The sequence below is a fragment of the Hippocampus zosterae genome, chromosome 11 (genome assembly GCF_025434085.1).
Source record: "Hippocampus zosterae strain Florida chromosome 11, ASM2543408v3, whole genome shotgun sequence".
NCBI lineage: Eukaryota > Metazoa > Chordata > Actinopteri > Syngnathiformes > Syngnathidae > Hippocampus > Hippocampus zosterae.
In genome coordinates, this window is record NC_067461.1 from 11,036,687 (window position 1) to 11,053,953 (window position 17,267).

A 17,267-nucleotide genomic window follows, 5' to 3' on the forward strand; every position below is an offset into this window, starting at 1 on the left:
CATAAATCCATCCCATCCGGGCCATAACACTTCATTGCATTGCCCAACCCTCTCCCTTGCGTTGGCCACTGGCGCAAACAGGATGCACTAGAAATGTCATATTCATCATGAATATTCATGGGCCGATGCCATCTACGTCGACTTAAGTGATGGTTGCGGCATTAAAAACGTAGGCCTACTTCGATGTGTCTTTTTAATATACTGCAGCTGTACCCAGGCGCTACTGTTCTAAATGTCTCTGCTTCACATCGCGGTGAATAAATGCCCTCAATCGGAATGTTTGCATGTAATGGTGTCGAGCCTCGACAAACACTATTCCCAGTTACTTGTTATTTGATCAGCGGCTCAAATTGACAGACTGATTCATTTCAGGAGTCACCGTGTCTCCTCAGCCACCTTTCCACAAGGGGGTGTGTGGGTTGGGATGGGGTGGGGGGGATCTTTTGATAACTGGGAGTGAAGTGAATTATCAGTGTGTTCACTGCCAGCCATCATGATTAGGGCTCCAGGAAGGTCACACAGATCTGATTAGACGCCCATGAGTTCTCATTACATCCTCAGCACTGGGGCGACGGCGCCACCGGTGTGGAGTTTACCAACACGAGGACGTCGCTGGGTCAGGTGGAATACGTGAACTGTGTTCACCGCAGCTGATTAGATTTTTTTCTTTTTTTTTTAAGCTTTCATTTGAAAGGCTGAATTGAAATGAATGCCAGACTCATAAATAAGACGCAAAAACATTTGGGGCTCTGGACATAAAAAAGTTGCTTTTGAATTCAAATGATTTTGTTGCAAAATAAGAGGCCCGCATACTGAATGTGTTTATCATTGCATTCCTCAATGTTATTGTCAAGGTCAATGTTTGCGTAATTGCAGGCATGGTAAGTAAACACATTGCTGTATTTACTCCAACCCATGTTGGGAGTAATTCTCGTTATAATAATAATGTTCTGGGATAACGATATACCAATTCCAATGTCAATATGTTATAATGTACCGGTATATAAACCAGAAAAAGGTGAGTAAGACATTTCCACTTTGTAGGCTTACACAAAGCGTCCCCTCGTTAAAGATTTAATTAGCGCACCACAGGTGGCATGTCTTGCATTTGTAACGAATCTCGCCAGTTGCCAGATCGAACACCGTCACAACTCTCAAGAGACTTGTGACATCATCAACATCATCATGAAGATGACACCAGTGCGCCAAAAGAGAGGACATGGCTTTCGGTCTAAGGGAGTATGAAGACCATATCCTGTCCCTAGATGCTCACATTAGAAAGTCACATGACACTCAAGAGCACAGCAGAAGCTGCCAGTGTTCTCTTGTGTGTTGCTGAACAGACCATTAAAAAGTTACATCTCAATTTGGGCAAAACTCATCAACCATGATATGGAAAGGCATATTAGGAGGCAAGTAACTGACTTTTTGGACCGTATTTTAATCTTTGGCATCAGTTGATTTGGGGGGAAAAGTGCAAAAGCGCCTGCTTCCTTTGGCCTATTAGTAATATAATCATTGTTAAATCAGTTCTTTTGGCATTGTTGCCTTTTCAAAGGACTTCCAAAGATCTGTGGCATACATTGAACGCCAAATCATACTTCTGCAGTTGTTTCTGGTGAAGTTAAAGCGTCATCTTGTACTGCAACCAATAAATCTCAATGGACATTAGCAAGTCAAGTTAACTTAACGTGCCTTCCTCCGGAAGGCTTTTTTTAGCTTCACTGCAAACTGTAGTTTGTCCACGAATGTAAATGTGAATGATTCTTTGTCAGCACAGGCCTCTCGCCTTGAAAGTCAGCTGCGATAGGCCGCAACTCAAACATAACCCTGAATAGGGAAATGTAAATAAAATGGATCGATAGTCATAATACTTTTACTATTTTAATTTTCTGTACACCGCAGCAAATAATTGATACAACCACACTATGTGCTCTTTTCTGGTCTTTTCATGATACGTTTCTCCTCTGCTAACTACGGCAAGAGTGTTCCTGGGATGAAGGCCAAGCTTCAGTGATTCTTAGTGCACGCTGCTGAAAGTGGCCGTCTTACCCTGAAAGCCGCGATGGAACCTGGAGCCAAGTGGCAGCAGGTCAGAGCTGTACTCATTATATCCGCCTACAAAGAGTTGCTTGACAGCATCGAGGACCCGCAGAGGTCCTGGAGATGAACCGGTTCTGTTCCTTTGTCCATCAACCTAAGAAAGACACTGTTTATACTCGAGCAAGTACTGCGAATAATCGAAAAACCTCAATGCACGACCTCCTATTATTTTCAGGTTCATAAATGTTTTTGACTCGTACTAAAAGACAATAAAGATTTTCTTCCCACAGGGATCCTCATTGACTTTTTACATTGTTCTTGTGGATATATTTGAGAAAAAAAATGAAGCACAAGCCTGACACGTGAAATTGTAGCATCATTTACATTTATGACACTACAGCAGACAAATATAAAGAAAAGGAGGAGATGCTTTTTGAAAAATGTTGAAAAATGATGATTATTATTATTTTTTGTAGGTACAGCAGCTGCCATTTTTCATGATTTGCAATCTGCAGTTTAGAGTCAAATCAACATTCTGCAATGATCCAGTCACCTTCAGCCATCCTGTTTGGTTGGTCCTTCCAAATGTGACAGTGTGGATGTCCATGCGGAGGTTCAGTCGATCCGAGACCATGGTTGCTATACCTGAGCCGAGATTGAATTTATGCAGGACTCTCCCTTTCCGCACGCCCAAAACAAAGAAGTCATCGCCATCAGTGCCTGTAAGCAGAAGGCATTAATGAACAATGAACAGAGAGGCAGATATAGTACAGTGAGGTCATAAATATATGATAAACAGCATGAACTCTCACTGAACTGGAACCCACAAAAAAAAACAATAACAATCAATTACCCAAGATTTAAATTCAATTATACATGCGGTTGCTTGAAGGCACACTATAAACGACATTGTTCATCACTGCAACCGCTGCGGGTTTTGTGTAACTTGATCCTGTGCATTAATAAAATAATTGTGCCCTCTATGTTTTTAGTAAGTGATCAAAGCTGACATATCATTAAAGTAATTATTGTTTTCGTTGTTCAGATCTCATCTTTTCTCTTATTTCACCTTTGAGTTTGCAATATATGTGACTATGCCGCTCTCTCTCCTGGCAGGTATTTCATTATTCATAATGCTCGGATTTTTTTTTTTTCCCCTTCTTTTTTGTTTATGAATAGAACTCTCTGCAGAAGACCACAGCAGATCTACTGGAACTTTTTTTGTATTGTTTTTAGAAACTATTGTTGCAACGGCCACGTTAGCACGTCTGACTAATTCAACACCGCATTTGAAAATGTATTCAAGGTGCCCCAAAAGTCACCATATCTTTTCATGACGGATATTATTCAGACAGACTTGAGGCCATTTGAATTTGACAGCTTTGCGGTTTTGTAAGCATATCCTTCCCTTGCTCATACTGTAGCTTTCCAGCTGACATTGGAGCAGCGTTTTCCAATTGCCCACTGGTAAGCGTTTATTTCCTGTCCACTGATTGCAGTGGAGTGCCAATTTGACAAGCGTGTCAAAAGTGTCTGTGGTCATGTTACTAAACGCCTTGCTGAAGAAAAAAAAAAAAGCTCCAATCAATCCAATGACATGGCAAAACAAACCAAAAAATATTTTAAAAAAAACATATAGCAACTGCTTAAGTCTTCACTGATATGTAGACCGAAATAGTTTGGATGTTTTCATTGAAATATTACAGTGGAATGAGCATTACAGGTCAGATGTAAAACACAATCCCCCGAAAGATTGCAGGTTTCTGACCTTGTCCTTTCTGCCCAGCAAACAGGATCAGGTTGTCTTTCAAAGCAGACGAGTGATTGGCCAGCGTGAACTTCAGCTGGAACTCGTAGAAAAAGCCGAGATTCGGAATGTTGGAGTAGGCCATAAAGGACGTGTAGCCAAACTCATCAGTACCACTGAATCTGGCTCGTGTGATGTTGACGGCTGCAAGACAGAAAGAATCATTGGGAGTAGACCATGTGCTCTCCATCACAACTTGCCAAAAGATGGCACTATTGCCACACAGCACTTAGGTGGAGGGAGTGAACCCCTTTCAGAATGCGATTAAATGGTGACCTGTTTTCTAACACTATCACCTCTCCAGTCCCATTCTATTTCCATTAGTAGCCATTTAGGCAGAATTTTGGCATGCAGACGATAAATGCTTCATCCCCTGGCTGCACACAATGACAGCAGCGTAACATTCAATTCACGTTTAGTGGCAGAGAGCGCGTTGGTTGCATTACCGCCATTCGTATTGAAACTCTGCATTTGATTTTGCACCGCGGACCCAATGTTAAGTTCCATGATATTTTCAGAAAATCACTTTTTCACTCAACACAAAACTGATATTCTTGACTGGAAGATACATGTCATGGTGGCAGTGATAGCAAAACAAGTTCAAAAAACTGCTCTGCCATTGTCCCCCTCATGCACATAAATTATTTATAAAGCTTCATCAGCCCCACTAAGAGTCCTATTTGCTGACTATTTCTCTGAATCGCCTCTATAAAAAAGTAGACAAATGGCACCCTGCTGCTCCTATTTTGTTCAACTAACAAGTTAGATACTACTGGCGCTTTATTTTTTAAAAGACCACATCTGGATATATGTGTGTTGTCAGTCTTCACAATGACTATTACACAGTTTTTACACTCCCACCATGAGTAATGTCGCATCAGAACACTCACACTATTGATAACGACATGCTGAACTAGCTCAACTAAAGCATACGTATGCAAGGTCAGCATACAAAGAGGTACTACAGCATCCATAAAAGAATAACACACCTTTTGTAGGAAAAATATACAATTTGAAATATAAGAAATACAAAAAAATAAAAATCCACATCTTTTGAAAATGCCATTCAACCCGTCTAACCATTTTCTTTACCGTTCATTCTCATCAGGGCTGTGGGCGAGTTGGTGCCTATCTCTGCCATTCTGGACAAAAGGTGACGCAGTAAAATCTGGACTCATCACCATCCAATCACTGCAAGCCATTAAAATAGAACCTAAATCAGGGGATGGGCAACTGCGGTCTTTGAGGATCACAATTCTACATGTTTTAGATGTTTCCCTCCTCCAACACAACCGGAACAAATCATCAGGATCACTAGCAAATCATCGGAACAAATCATCAGGCTTCTGCAGGTGCATCAGAGGAGGGAAACATCAAAAACATGCAGAATTGTGGCCCTCAAGGATCCGAGTGGCCTATCCCTGATCTAAATGATCCAAACTAATAAGTAGACACAGACTCGTAATTTACTGTGCAACATTGAGGTTCACCCTATTTGTGTTTCTTAAATTATTTATTCCACTAATGAGACATCAATTATGTAAGTTAATGTCAGACTCTGCATCATGTTTTCGACGTGTAATGCTGCATTACATGTAAACATGACAATGTTGACACTCATTGCAAGGTTTGATTCAGATCCCGTTGACCTCGGTGAATAACGGAGCTCTTAACATTTTAACATTTTGCGCCGTACACGCTTTTCATTCGGTTTGGATTGGAGATCAAACATGAACAAAGGTCAAGGGACCTGAAAAGTGATTTTCTTGAAAGCCTTACATTGTGTGTTTGCTCGATAGAAATGCCGAACACCAAAATCAACGACCATACAAAAAGTTCACCTTCGAGGGTTGAGTCAAGACATGAGTGCACACTGCACACTGAGTTAAATGCCCTTCAGCACCCAAATCGAATCCAGAACAAAACTAATGGGTAGAACTGACAAATATGTACATCCAAAAGAGGTGCCACAAACAATATTTCATCGGAGACATATTGCCTCCATGTTTAACCTCAACACTACAAGGATGCAAAAGTAACTAATTAATAACGATAAAAAAAGCAAGTAATTACTAATTCTAAGTGAAGTCACCCCAAATATATATGAATTTTTCACGAACTCTGCTAAGGTACTCCAACATTGGTTGCACTTCCTGGTCTTTCGTTGCATTTGGTCTCCTAGCTGGTCACAGAGTAACGGTCTCAATTTAAGAGCACTATAGACGAGAGCTGAAAAAATTGCACTGAAGAAGACAACTTTGGTTTCTGGCTTCCTTGTCTTCTGGCACTTTAACGCGTCTTCCTTAGCTGCTCTTTAAAACCAATAACGGTTCATGTTTTGACAAAGAACAATCATCCCCAAGGGTTTGAAACATGCATTGCCGCAATGCCGAAAAGGAACGTGAAGTGATCTTTGACTGCCGCTATGTTCGTTTGGTTACTTACCCTGCAAAGTTAACAAGTAATGAGCAACCCCCCACCCCCACCACGGTTATTCCCATCCACTTTGTTTCAAGTAACTGTCAATACATACAATTGTATGTGTGTAATGATTTCACAACAATACCTTTCATACTCAAGATTACGCTGGGGTCATTCTTTGACAGTGGTCTATCTGAAGGTTTGAAAATCACATGCAACAATAACAGAACACGGCATGAAAAACCATTGGACTCAATTATTAAAAGTCTAGTCCATATTAGGAATGAGGAAAAGGGCTCTGTGGCCTTGAGACGAGCAAGCCCCTTGGGAGTGATCAGCTGTGATTGTGCTGATCTTATCGGATGTTGGCAGGATTCAAATGTCAGGCGCACGCTTGGTGCTGCACTGGATGTTTGAATTGCTCTGTCTGGCACGTGGGTGCTGGAGCATATCTGTGATATGCCAAGCACCCTGCTGCTCTTTAGTTTAGTCATGCAAAACCTTTGCTTCTGAGAACCAGAGCTGACTCTTGCTTTATTTTTTATTTTTCAAGAGGATTCTCAAAACAAACAAACTCTTAAGCCAGTGGTCCTCAACTAGAAAGGCTGTCGGTCCACTTTTTTTTTTTTTTAATAAGACCAAGGTCCGGTCCCATGCACGGCGGTCATGGGGAGCAGGGCTATATGCCCATTTAGTATGGTCAAGCCAAGGGTATACAAATCAACACTCCTCACATCCAACCAATAATGGGGTGCATGAAAATAACAATTACCGGTATTCACTTTGCCAGTACACAGCAAATAATGAGAGGCATTGTGTTGGTGCACAAGAACTCTTTTATTTTGTTAAGTTGTGCCTGCTTAATGATAGAAATAGCCCTTTTAGGGAAATAAGACATTTTTACTTTAACTTAGTTAAACAGTAGTTGTCTTTTTTCCCTTAATTTAACAAAAACAAAACAAAATACTTATTTTACCAAAATAAATACTAAACATGAAAACAAAAATATCCTTTTCATTTGTACAATTCCCCTTTTCGTACCCCCTCTGAAATCACTTTAAAAATATATCAGAAGAGGAGTTAAGAACAATTTTAAATACTGACACAAGGGAGCACAGAAATGTGCAGTGCTGTTCTTCCACTAAAGGCGAATGCAATGTCTGAAGCATGCAAATATTATTTGAGGACGCCATTGGGATGTTCATTTACCACGTTGCGGTGTTCTGCTGTTAAACAGCTGCAAAGATCCCTGGGTAGACGAGAGCAAAACTGCACACAATCGAAACCTCCCGCGATTCGTCTTGTCTAATTGTCTGTGTGCGGCTCTCCTGTGCTGAATCATTTTGATCATCCATCCATCAGCGCATCGTTATCGCCGACATGCCCTGCTCAGCCATGACACACACACAGTCGCGCTGTTGCGTCTATTCGTGCACGCAAATAATAAAACGGATAATTTTAACAAGCGATAGCGGTAATGCGCAGATTATAGTCCAAAAATATAAAATGTATAACGTAAAAATCACTTTATAATTTATTATTTTATACAATTTGCCAAGGGTCCGGACAGAGGAGGTCGGCGGCCCGGTCGTGCATCGCAGTCCGCCAGTTGAGGAAGACGGTCTTAAGCAAATGAATAGAAAAAAACCATAAAACTTTCCACTTTATCACGCAAAAAAAGTTGCTTTAAATCAATACAATCTGATTAATTTAAAAGTCCTTTGAAATATTCAGCAAATCCGCCGTGAGTTTTGCTTTGATTATCCAACTTTATTGCTGGAGGAAGAGCACATTTCTACATCCTCAGCACTATTTAGTTCCATTAATCCCTTTACTTAACAACAGGCACTCACTCTACCAACTGCTCAAGGCTCCCATTCACCAACTGTTTGCAGATGGGTCCCTTAATAAAGCTGCAAAATCTACATTGCTCTGATGCGAGTGCTGTGAAAAGGGGCTGTTTTAGGGGCATCGTTCTTAACTGAAAACTGAAATGGGCCCCATTTTGGGCGTTTGTTCACACAACAGCTGCATTTTGGAGACCAAAATAGTAAATCTAACGGTTTTCAGCTTGGGCACTTGTCTAGATGCCAAAAAAACAGTTGGCTGTGGATGTAAGAAGTAAAGACCAATGGCTGTGCATTCACAAAATGACAGTACCAACTACAAGCCTGGCACGCATACGACCGAGTTTCTGTCTTTTGAATCTTGTTATTGAATTCGACTTACCTTCCTCACAAAGTAGGCCTTGTCTTCCATAAGGACAAAGACAAACTGCCTCCAGTGGCGACTTTGGCATGCATGTTGCCCCCTGACTGCAGGGGTTGCGGTCACAGGTCATAAACTGGCACAGCTGGCCAGTGTAAAGTGGGGGGCACTTGCAGAACCAGTCCTCTGCATTGCTAGAATGGTGCAGACACACAGGGACACATACTGTAATTAAACCAAGAGCTGAAACATCATGTGCAGATGTGTGTGTGATACATGGGACTGGCTATCATGCTTGGAAACTGCGTGTCTCCAGATACACACTTGAATAAAAGCAACATGTAACATGTACATTGTAGAAGAGCGGAGCACACTTTTCCACCAAGGTGGAAATATTGTACTCTGTATATTAAAGAAAGAATTAAAGACAAAGAATAGTTGAAATATATACCTGTTAGCCAAAAAAAAAAAAAAATCCTAGTTATACAGTAGTTATTGGGGCGTCGTCAAAGTAGGATATCACTCAATGGCCATCATCTGCTAGGGGTTTATGACATGAGGAAAACATTGTTAACACCAAAAGCGAAGGCCCACCAAATGGAAAATACCAGGATACAAAAGTAAGGTGATGATGATGATGATAACGACACCATCTCTGTTACACACACTGTAAGAAATGTTGAAAAGTTGAGTGAATTCAACATTTCAAGGCAATTTGGCAATTCAACAAAATATTAAAAATTGCGTTCATGTAAAAATTGTTTTCCCCTTGATTTTTAACAAATAAATATGATTTTACACAACTAATTCCCCTTGCATGTATCCTACAAGTGAAAATAATTCAGCAAATTGTTTTGGAGCAAACAACTTGCTTGTTGTACCAACTAACACCGTTGCCATAAATGTGAATTTTGTTGCACCTTAAATTACTGTTTTAACCCCCCCCGCCCCCCAAAAAGTTGGTGTTTTTTTTTACAGTGTACACAGCCTAATATTGTCACAGCTGCCATCACATTCTGGATCCAGTAAGGGAGAGTGTAAATAAGACCAAACCATTTTCATTCTTGGCGGGGTTGTTGAAGGTTCACAAAAGTTGACGGCAACCATGAGAGAAAATTCATTCCCTTATCCTCACTTGTATTCAGACGTAGACCAAAATATAACAGATTCACACAATGCACATGTCCTACCTACTGTACCGAATGTGTGTTTCATGCAAATACATTGTGTATATCTTCAGTCATCCTGCTCACTAACACACAAACCACCAACGCCAATGGGTGAAAACAATCGTTCTGGTTGTCTGGATCTGTATATACACGACCACATCATTCGCCCTTCTGCACTGAATAGTCCTTGCTTGGCAGTAAGACAAACCAACAGTCAAAGTAATATGGTGGCAGAAGAGACATGTACCAAAGGTTTCCAGTCACAGATAGAGGAGGCACTGGTGAGTTTCAGGTCCATAAATTAATCATGTGCTTGGTGCAGCAACTCTGCAGGGTGTGTTTTTGCTCCTTGAGAAAGTGCCTTCCAGAAATGAAATATTTACATTCTGTCACCTATGTAGTGCATTGTTAGACATGACTGAGTCTTCTACCAAAAAAAAAAGGATTACTAACGCCCGTTTCTAAGATGCAGTGATACACAGCCGCATACTTGCAGTACTGCACATTCATTTCTAAATATCACAGATGTAAATTTGTTACAAAGATCAACTGTGCCTTCCAGTAAACAGGTACGGGTACATTCGTTCGAATGTCATCTGACGAGCTCTAAGAATCGATTGACAATAAGTTGCATGTCAATCATTGAGAAATGAGCTACGACTGGTCGAGCTCTGAGCAGTAGGTGTCAACAGAGCAATTTGACTGGACGATGTGTCAGTGCGATGATCTTGCCTGACATAATTTCCACACCGTTGCAAGGTCACATGATTCTCATCCTGAATTCACCCCTATTTTCAGGATACGTTTGGCGTGCCTTAAAATATCCTGCCTTTGACTTTCAATGTGGGCAATCTCTTACTTGATGCTATCCATACACTATGTTTTGAACGGCCATGGCAGACGCGCCAATGTTTCAATGCATCAAATTCAACACTTCCATTTTTATATTGACTGACGACACTATATTTTAATATTTACTGATAAAAGTGACTAACAATCTGGTCAACATAAAGTTATTTATTTGAAATGCAATTCCTCCTCCAACCCTCAAAAGGCTGGTGGCACAAGTGCAATTTCTTTTTTTTTCTTTCCTTTTAAGTGTACCGTTGAGAAATTAGGTTGCCTGGGCGCCCAGATTGGTCTCAGTCTGGAGCCCTGATGGATGCTGGTACGTTCCCTCTCAGCCCATCACATCCTGATGTGGTCTCTCACACTTCTCACATTCTGTCAAGTCTTTCCACGGATGAAATGCGAAGGAACTTTGTGGCCATGGAAGATTGGCGTACTGTTTTGTCAAATGGAGGTCTGAAACGTGATTACCTTGGCCACTGGGAACATCGTAGAATTAACAGTGTAACACGATCTTCAAAAGAGCCAAAACAAACAAAAAATAAATTATACAAATGTGTGTGTGTGTGTATATATATATATATATATATATATATATATATATATATATATATATATATATATATTTCATTGGGTAACATGAAATAAATGCATATTTACCACATGTCGAAGAAAATTGTAGCGACCAAACCAATGGACTAAACAAAAGAAAACAACAACAACAAAACTAATCCCGTCCATGACTGTTGCTGCAAAAACATCACTTGCCTCCAGCTGTGCAGAAAGAAACTTAAGAAACAAAATGCATTACCTCAAATGAAGCCCAAATAAATTGCCACAAAACGGAGCTCTGCATGCGTGACACTTTGTGTTTGTGAGTGCACTACGCTGAGCAGAAGAAGCCAGTTTGAAAACACTTTACTTTTAATTGGCCTGCTCCAAATCTGATTTTTGTGGTAACAAATAGTTGCTTCAATCTGCCTCTGTCGGCCACTTTGATGATGAAATAGAGGCAATTTTTGCAGAACAATCTTAATATGTTAAAGCAAAAATAGAAAAACCTTTAAAATGTTTTTTAGTGATTCACATAGACGTCATAGGGAGAAGAGCATTTCTGTCAGTCAGGAAGTAATTAGCACTGTCAATGCTAACAATGCTCAACTAAAGTAACTGTTGATGCTTGGTTACGAATAACAAACTGCAATATCGCAGTTTAGAAGAGTATTACAGAAAATACATCCCACTTCTTCATTAAGATTGAGTTCGAGCTGTTATGTAGAATACAAAACAGTCTCGACCCAAAGATGGGAACACCAGTTATTTATCAATCTTTACAACACTGCTCTTTTTTTCTCCCTATCAATACCTCGAAATAGGCCATCACAGGTACACTTCAACCTGCTACAGCATGTTACTGGATGCGTCTGTAATGGACTTCAGGTCGAAGCGCAAGGAATGTATGTAATGTACTGTATGTATGTAAGAATATAAGTAATATACAAAAAACGCTAAAGTATGGAGCGGCCATGGCTCAGGATGTATGCCATGTCTATTTTAAAATCACTGTCCAGTTTGAGACCCAAGTTCGAGGCTTACCAGTTAAGACTCAGTTCGAATAGCACCAAGCACTGTCAATAAAAAAAATAAAGCCAAAGCAGCAGGAGCATCGCCACACATACTCGCGCACTGTCTGTCATCTTCAAAGCCTTTTTTCTACTTTTGTGATCTACTGCAATTCCAAAATACTGTGGTATACTGTTAAAATAAATCACAGTAGATACGGTGTAAAATTTCACACACCCACTGTTATCCTTTGATAATATACTGTCATTCAAAATAAAGCACACAAAACTACGGTAGGTGCACTGTATAATGGCAGTAAATTAGTCGTGTCCCTGATGCCAGTATTCAACTGCTATTTTAATGAGAAATTCTTTACAGTGTATCCTCCATACAGTATAAGAGGAACAGGAAGAATAAGATGTGTTGACACCTGCCTTTCGCAAAGGCCTTTCGCAGTAAATTACATACGCAACACTTGTTTTCAAGTGCTTGTTGATATGGAAACACTCATCTACAGGAAGTCGCTGATGAGGTTCTGCTGTCATGCTAGCCATCTGGAAGAAGCAGTTAGTCCGCATTATCCTTCGTTAAAAATGAAACGGAATGAATGTTTCTAGTGGATATCATTCAAAGACAAGAGCTGCTTTGGTATGAAACACTTGCCCTCCATTATTGTAAACAAACAGCGGGATACCATAACAATTGAGGGTTCCGGCGAAAGGCGGGAGGGTAAATCATTTCAACATCACTTTGCTCTTCCCTCACTGAATTTTAGCACGTGGCAAGGAATAAAAGTAGAACTTGAATTTATACGTCACATTCACCTGATGTACTGAGGCTTCTGTTTGAGCAGACGGCTCAACGACATTTCCCTGACCTCGTCCAGTCAGTTTTGGCTTGCCCGGCAGTGACGAAAGGCGACGTCTGCTGAACCTCCGACGGGGTTGTTTGAAACACACTGTCAAAGCAAAGCATCACTCACATGCAATTCCTTTAAGGAAGGAGGAAAAAAATACTAGACTCTCAAAGGATCAGACATTATTCACTCTTTGCAACCACACTCTGTGTATATCGAAACTAGTGCCCAAACGTTTTTCTCCAAAGGCTGTACACAGGAAAAAAATAAAAAAATCAAAGGATGCGCACGTACCAATGTGACATTCTTCTCCTTGGGGTTTTTTTTTTAAGATAATGAAACCTATTCATTGTTGTTTTTTTTTCCCTGAATAAATACCAAATGGACTAAAAATGTGCTCTTTGACTAAATCTGGCCTCAGTTTCAGTGCCTCCCCGAGTTTTCAAGTTCCTTCACATGCACTATATCAGCGATTGGAGATATTGATCCGATTGCAATTGATTACTTGAATACATTGTTTGAGCCATCAGAGGTCGTCCCACTGATGAAAAACAAAAGAAAGTGATGCTTTACCTGCTTGTACGATAAGGGCAACCGTTGTTCTTAAATCAAAAGTAAATAGCAGGGCGAGTGTCTCTTTGAAAGCATCTCTACCGATCACTGTCAGTAGTGCCTGCCTGGAGAAAGGCAGCACTTGCATTCAGTTTGGCCAACAACCATGAGTACTTTGTGATGGGGAAAATAAAGAGAGCTGATGTACTACCGAGTGAGTGACTCGCTGCATGCTGACCGCGAGTGTTCCCATTTGAAAATGATCGTGTTGATGGATATTAAATGTGCTTAAATCAGTGACATTTTCCCTACAGGAACTTGTATTTGATGAAATCCACAGACCAGTGACAGTGGCCCATTCAATCATACCTCATTATCGATACTGATAAGATTTTAGAGCGACTGCACATTTAACTTACTGTGTGAGGCAACATCCCCAGCACTCTCTATTTTCAAATGATGAATTATTCATTCATTGAATTCTCAAAAATAGAATGAAGTTATCCTTCTGATCATTTTATCTAAATTTAATCTAGTGCAGTTCGTAAGGCTGGGTGATATGGCCTTCAAATAAAATTTCCCTGAATTGTTCATTTTTATCCCCCCACTCAACTAAAAAGAGGGAGCAAATAGCATAATATTCAAAATTTGAGAGAGCGGGAGGCAAGAAAAATAAGCCTGTCTACAACATGAGGCTTTGGGCATACCGGTACCACCCCTAAAGTAAAAACTTTCTGATGGGGGACTTACAGTACGTATAAATAGGCATTTCGAGCCCATTTTATTCAGCCATGAAAGGTTTATTTCATGCTGTTGTCATGTTTGACGTAACTTCATGAGGCTCTTAATTGTCAAGTCAAACCACTGGTAGTGGTCGGGGTAAAAAAAAAAAAAGATACACTAGGACTGGCCGGGAACCCGGGTGAAGTGTGTTGTGCATTTGGAAATGCTACAATATGAATTGTATGTAGTTTATAACAAAAGCTGCGAGCACCATTGAACTGGATCAGTGTGGGGGTAAATAACAGATTTTGCAACGTAGAAACATGCATTGTGTCGTTTAGAATGTGCTACGGTGATCGCCTTCCACCTGGCTCCTTTTTTGTCAAATGTAAAACATCCATCAATGCATTTTCTAACCCACGTATCCATATGAGGGTCGCGGGCGTGCTGGAGCTGATGCTCGCTGTCTTCGGGTGGTAGGAAGGGTACACCCTGAACTGGTTGCCAGCCAATCGCGGGGCACACATAGGTAAACAACCATTTGCGCTCACAATCACATCTAAGGACAATTTAGAGTGTTCCATGAACATGCCATGCATGTTTTTGGGATGTGGGAGGAAACCTGCAGGCACGAGGAGAACATGCAAACGCAGCACAGGAATGCTGGAGCCAGAATCGAAACCTGAACCTCTGCACTGTGAGGCCGACATTCTACAGCATGCCCGCAACACTTGTGAGGGTAAGCGGACTAGAAAATGGATGGATGGATGTTTGTGCTCATTTTCTGGGGCTGCAAATCTGAACCAAGTCCATAGAACTGCTTACTATATTAGTAACAAAACCCGCAAAGAGAGGACAAAATTATTCATCTTAAAAGTAAATTAAGTCTGATACCCCCCGAAAAATGATCATTAATTGAATTGAATATTCACTCAAAAAAAGTGTTTCAACTAATCAGTGCCACTTTGAGAAGATGGTGGCAGCAATTTCATTTTTAGTTTCAGCGCCACACTGAAAAGAAGAAGAAAAAAAAACAATACCAGGAGCAATTTAATTAGCCAACTGAATGTTTGGGATTTACGGGCTGCACATTACATTCACTGTTTTTCCTCCTCGCTGCATTCTTATCTTCTATAACACATAACTTTGTGAATCACTCGGACGCTCAAATGGGCAAATGGGATACCTCAGTAGCTTTTGTGGATATTTAGCAGAGAACAACTATAGTGGTAAAAAGCACATGAAGAAGGCATCGTGTGACATCAACTGGCTAATATGCTTAATTATCTTATTAGGATGCACAAATTATACTTGCCGACTGTGAGTTTGAAGAGCACAAAACTTTAGCTCTACTCTGTGTGAGGTAGGCAAACTCAAAGGGCGAGTGCCTGTTCACCTCACAAATCATACTCTATGTGTGCTTTGTGCAATAGCTGCTAATTGCTAAAAAAAAAAGAAAAAAAAAGACTGTAGATTAATGTGGATGGCTGGACCTATGGCTCAGCAACAACAAGCAGAAAACTGTTGCTGGGAACCGTTTTCCCAACTGTACTTTATACATTGATAAAATAATAGCACATCATTACCATAAAATAAATAAATAAATAAACCCAACCAGGTGTTTGCAATGCTTTTGGTCTTGCAAGATGATAACAAAGCGAGAATACTGTGTATTTTTACAATTCATAGGCTGGACGACAAGGTCCAAAACATTCAGAACGTACACAATCGTATCAAAAGATCATCCATACATCCCCTTTTCTAGCAAGTGATTTCATTAGGGTCACATGTAACTGGAACTCATCCAAGCTGACTGATCAATTACATGTCACTCATAAACACTAGTGGGGGACCACACACTTCCTATCCAGATGTATGACAAAAACTGTGCCTTAAATATGGATAAAATATGCCCAAAACACACACTCTTAACACATTTCATTTTACATAATGCATTTCTCCATGCATGTACTGTACATAGACAGTTTCCACAGAAAACCTCCCAAAACAAAGCAGAAGATAAAATAAATCCATCCATCCATCCATCCATTTTCTGAATCTCTTTATCCTCACAAGGGTGACAGGGGCATGCTGGAACCTATCCCAGCCCTCTTTGGGCAGTTGGCAGAGAACACCCTGAACCGGTTGCCAGCCAATCGCAGGGCACACAGAGACCAACAACCATCCGCGCTGTTGGTCTCTGTTGGTCACCCCTACGGACAATTTGGAGTGTTCAATCAGGCTGCCATGCATGTTTTTGGAATGTGGGAGGAAAACGGAGAGAAAACCCACGCAGGCCCACGGAGAACATAGGGAGGCCTCTGCACTGTGAGGTCGACGTGCTAACCACTGGACCACAGGGCTGCCCAGTTTATTTATATATATTTTTAATTAATCAAGAGGCCACTGAGAGTGCAGGCGACAGTTATCCATCCCTGTGTATGTATAAACATTCACATTCACATATATGAGTGACAAAATTAGTGTATTGAATTAAACACGTTTCTCGAGTGGGAGGAATGGAATACAATGGAGATTCAAACCTGGACCCCTTGACTGCCTGGCAGTCGCTCTAACCACTAACGTACTACATTGTCATGGAAAGATTCCGTTTTTTATAGACTTTTTATTTTAATATGCTATTGTGCTCCAACAAAAGACAGCAATAGTGAAAGCTGCAGCCACCTGCTCCTGCAAAAGACTCGCTGCATGCCCACACAAGCATACCAACATCAACAGCAGGTCCCCCAGCAGGAAGCACACAGATAGGAGACGTGGGAGTCAAACTTTACTCGCTACCCTGTTGTAGATCAATAAAATTGGCTGTTGTGAGTTACCACATAGCCACAGTATCATGATCTCGTCAAATACTCAAATTTATGCTTAAACAGAAAATGAGAAATTTCTGAACTATCACAGTGAAGAAATTATATTTTGCTTACACAGAGACATTTTTTGTTGATCAATGAGTATTTCTGTTTTCGTTTACAGTACATGCAATGACCTGGCGTCCAATGCATTGAAGACGAGATTTATAAATGTGACACGTCAGACATCAGAATGCCTTTGGCATTTC

At 40.6% G+C, this 17,267-nt stretch overlaps 1 protein-coding gene across 3 annotated transcripts in view; it reads right to left on the reverse strand.

Annotated features, from left to right (window-relative positions):
* The window catches only part of eys (eyes shut homolog), a 143,461-nt gene that overhangs the window by 5,031 nt on the left and 121,163 nt on the right, over positions 1–17,267 (reverse strand). For all 3 annotated transcript variants that reach the window (XM_052080554.1, XM_052080553.1, XM_052080552.1), the window contains 4 exons: positions 8,501–8,673; positions 3,812–3,994; positions 2,597–2,763; positions 2,053–2,197 (listed from right to left, as the gene is read on the reverse strand). In XM_052080554.1, coding sequence (XP_051936514.1) covers positions 2,053–2,197; positions 2,597–2,763; positions 3,812–3,994; positions 8,501–8,673 — 668 coding nt within the window. The remainder of the gene's footprint in view (positions 1–2,052; positions 2,198–2,596; positions 2,764–3,811; positions 3,995–8,500; positions 8,674–17,267) is intronic.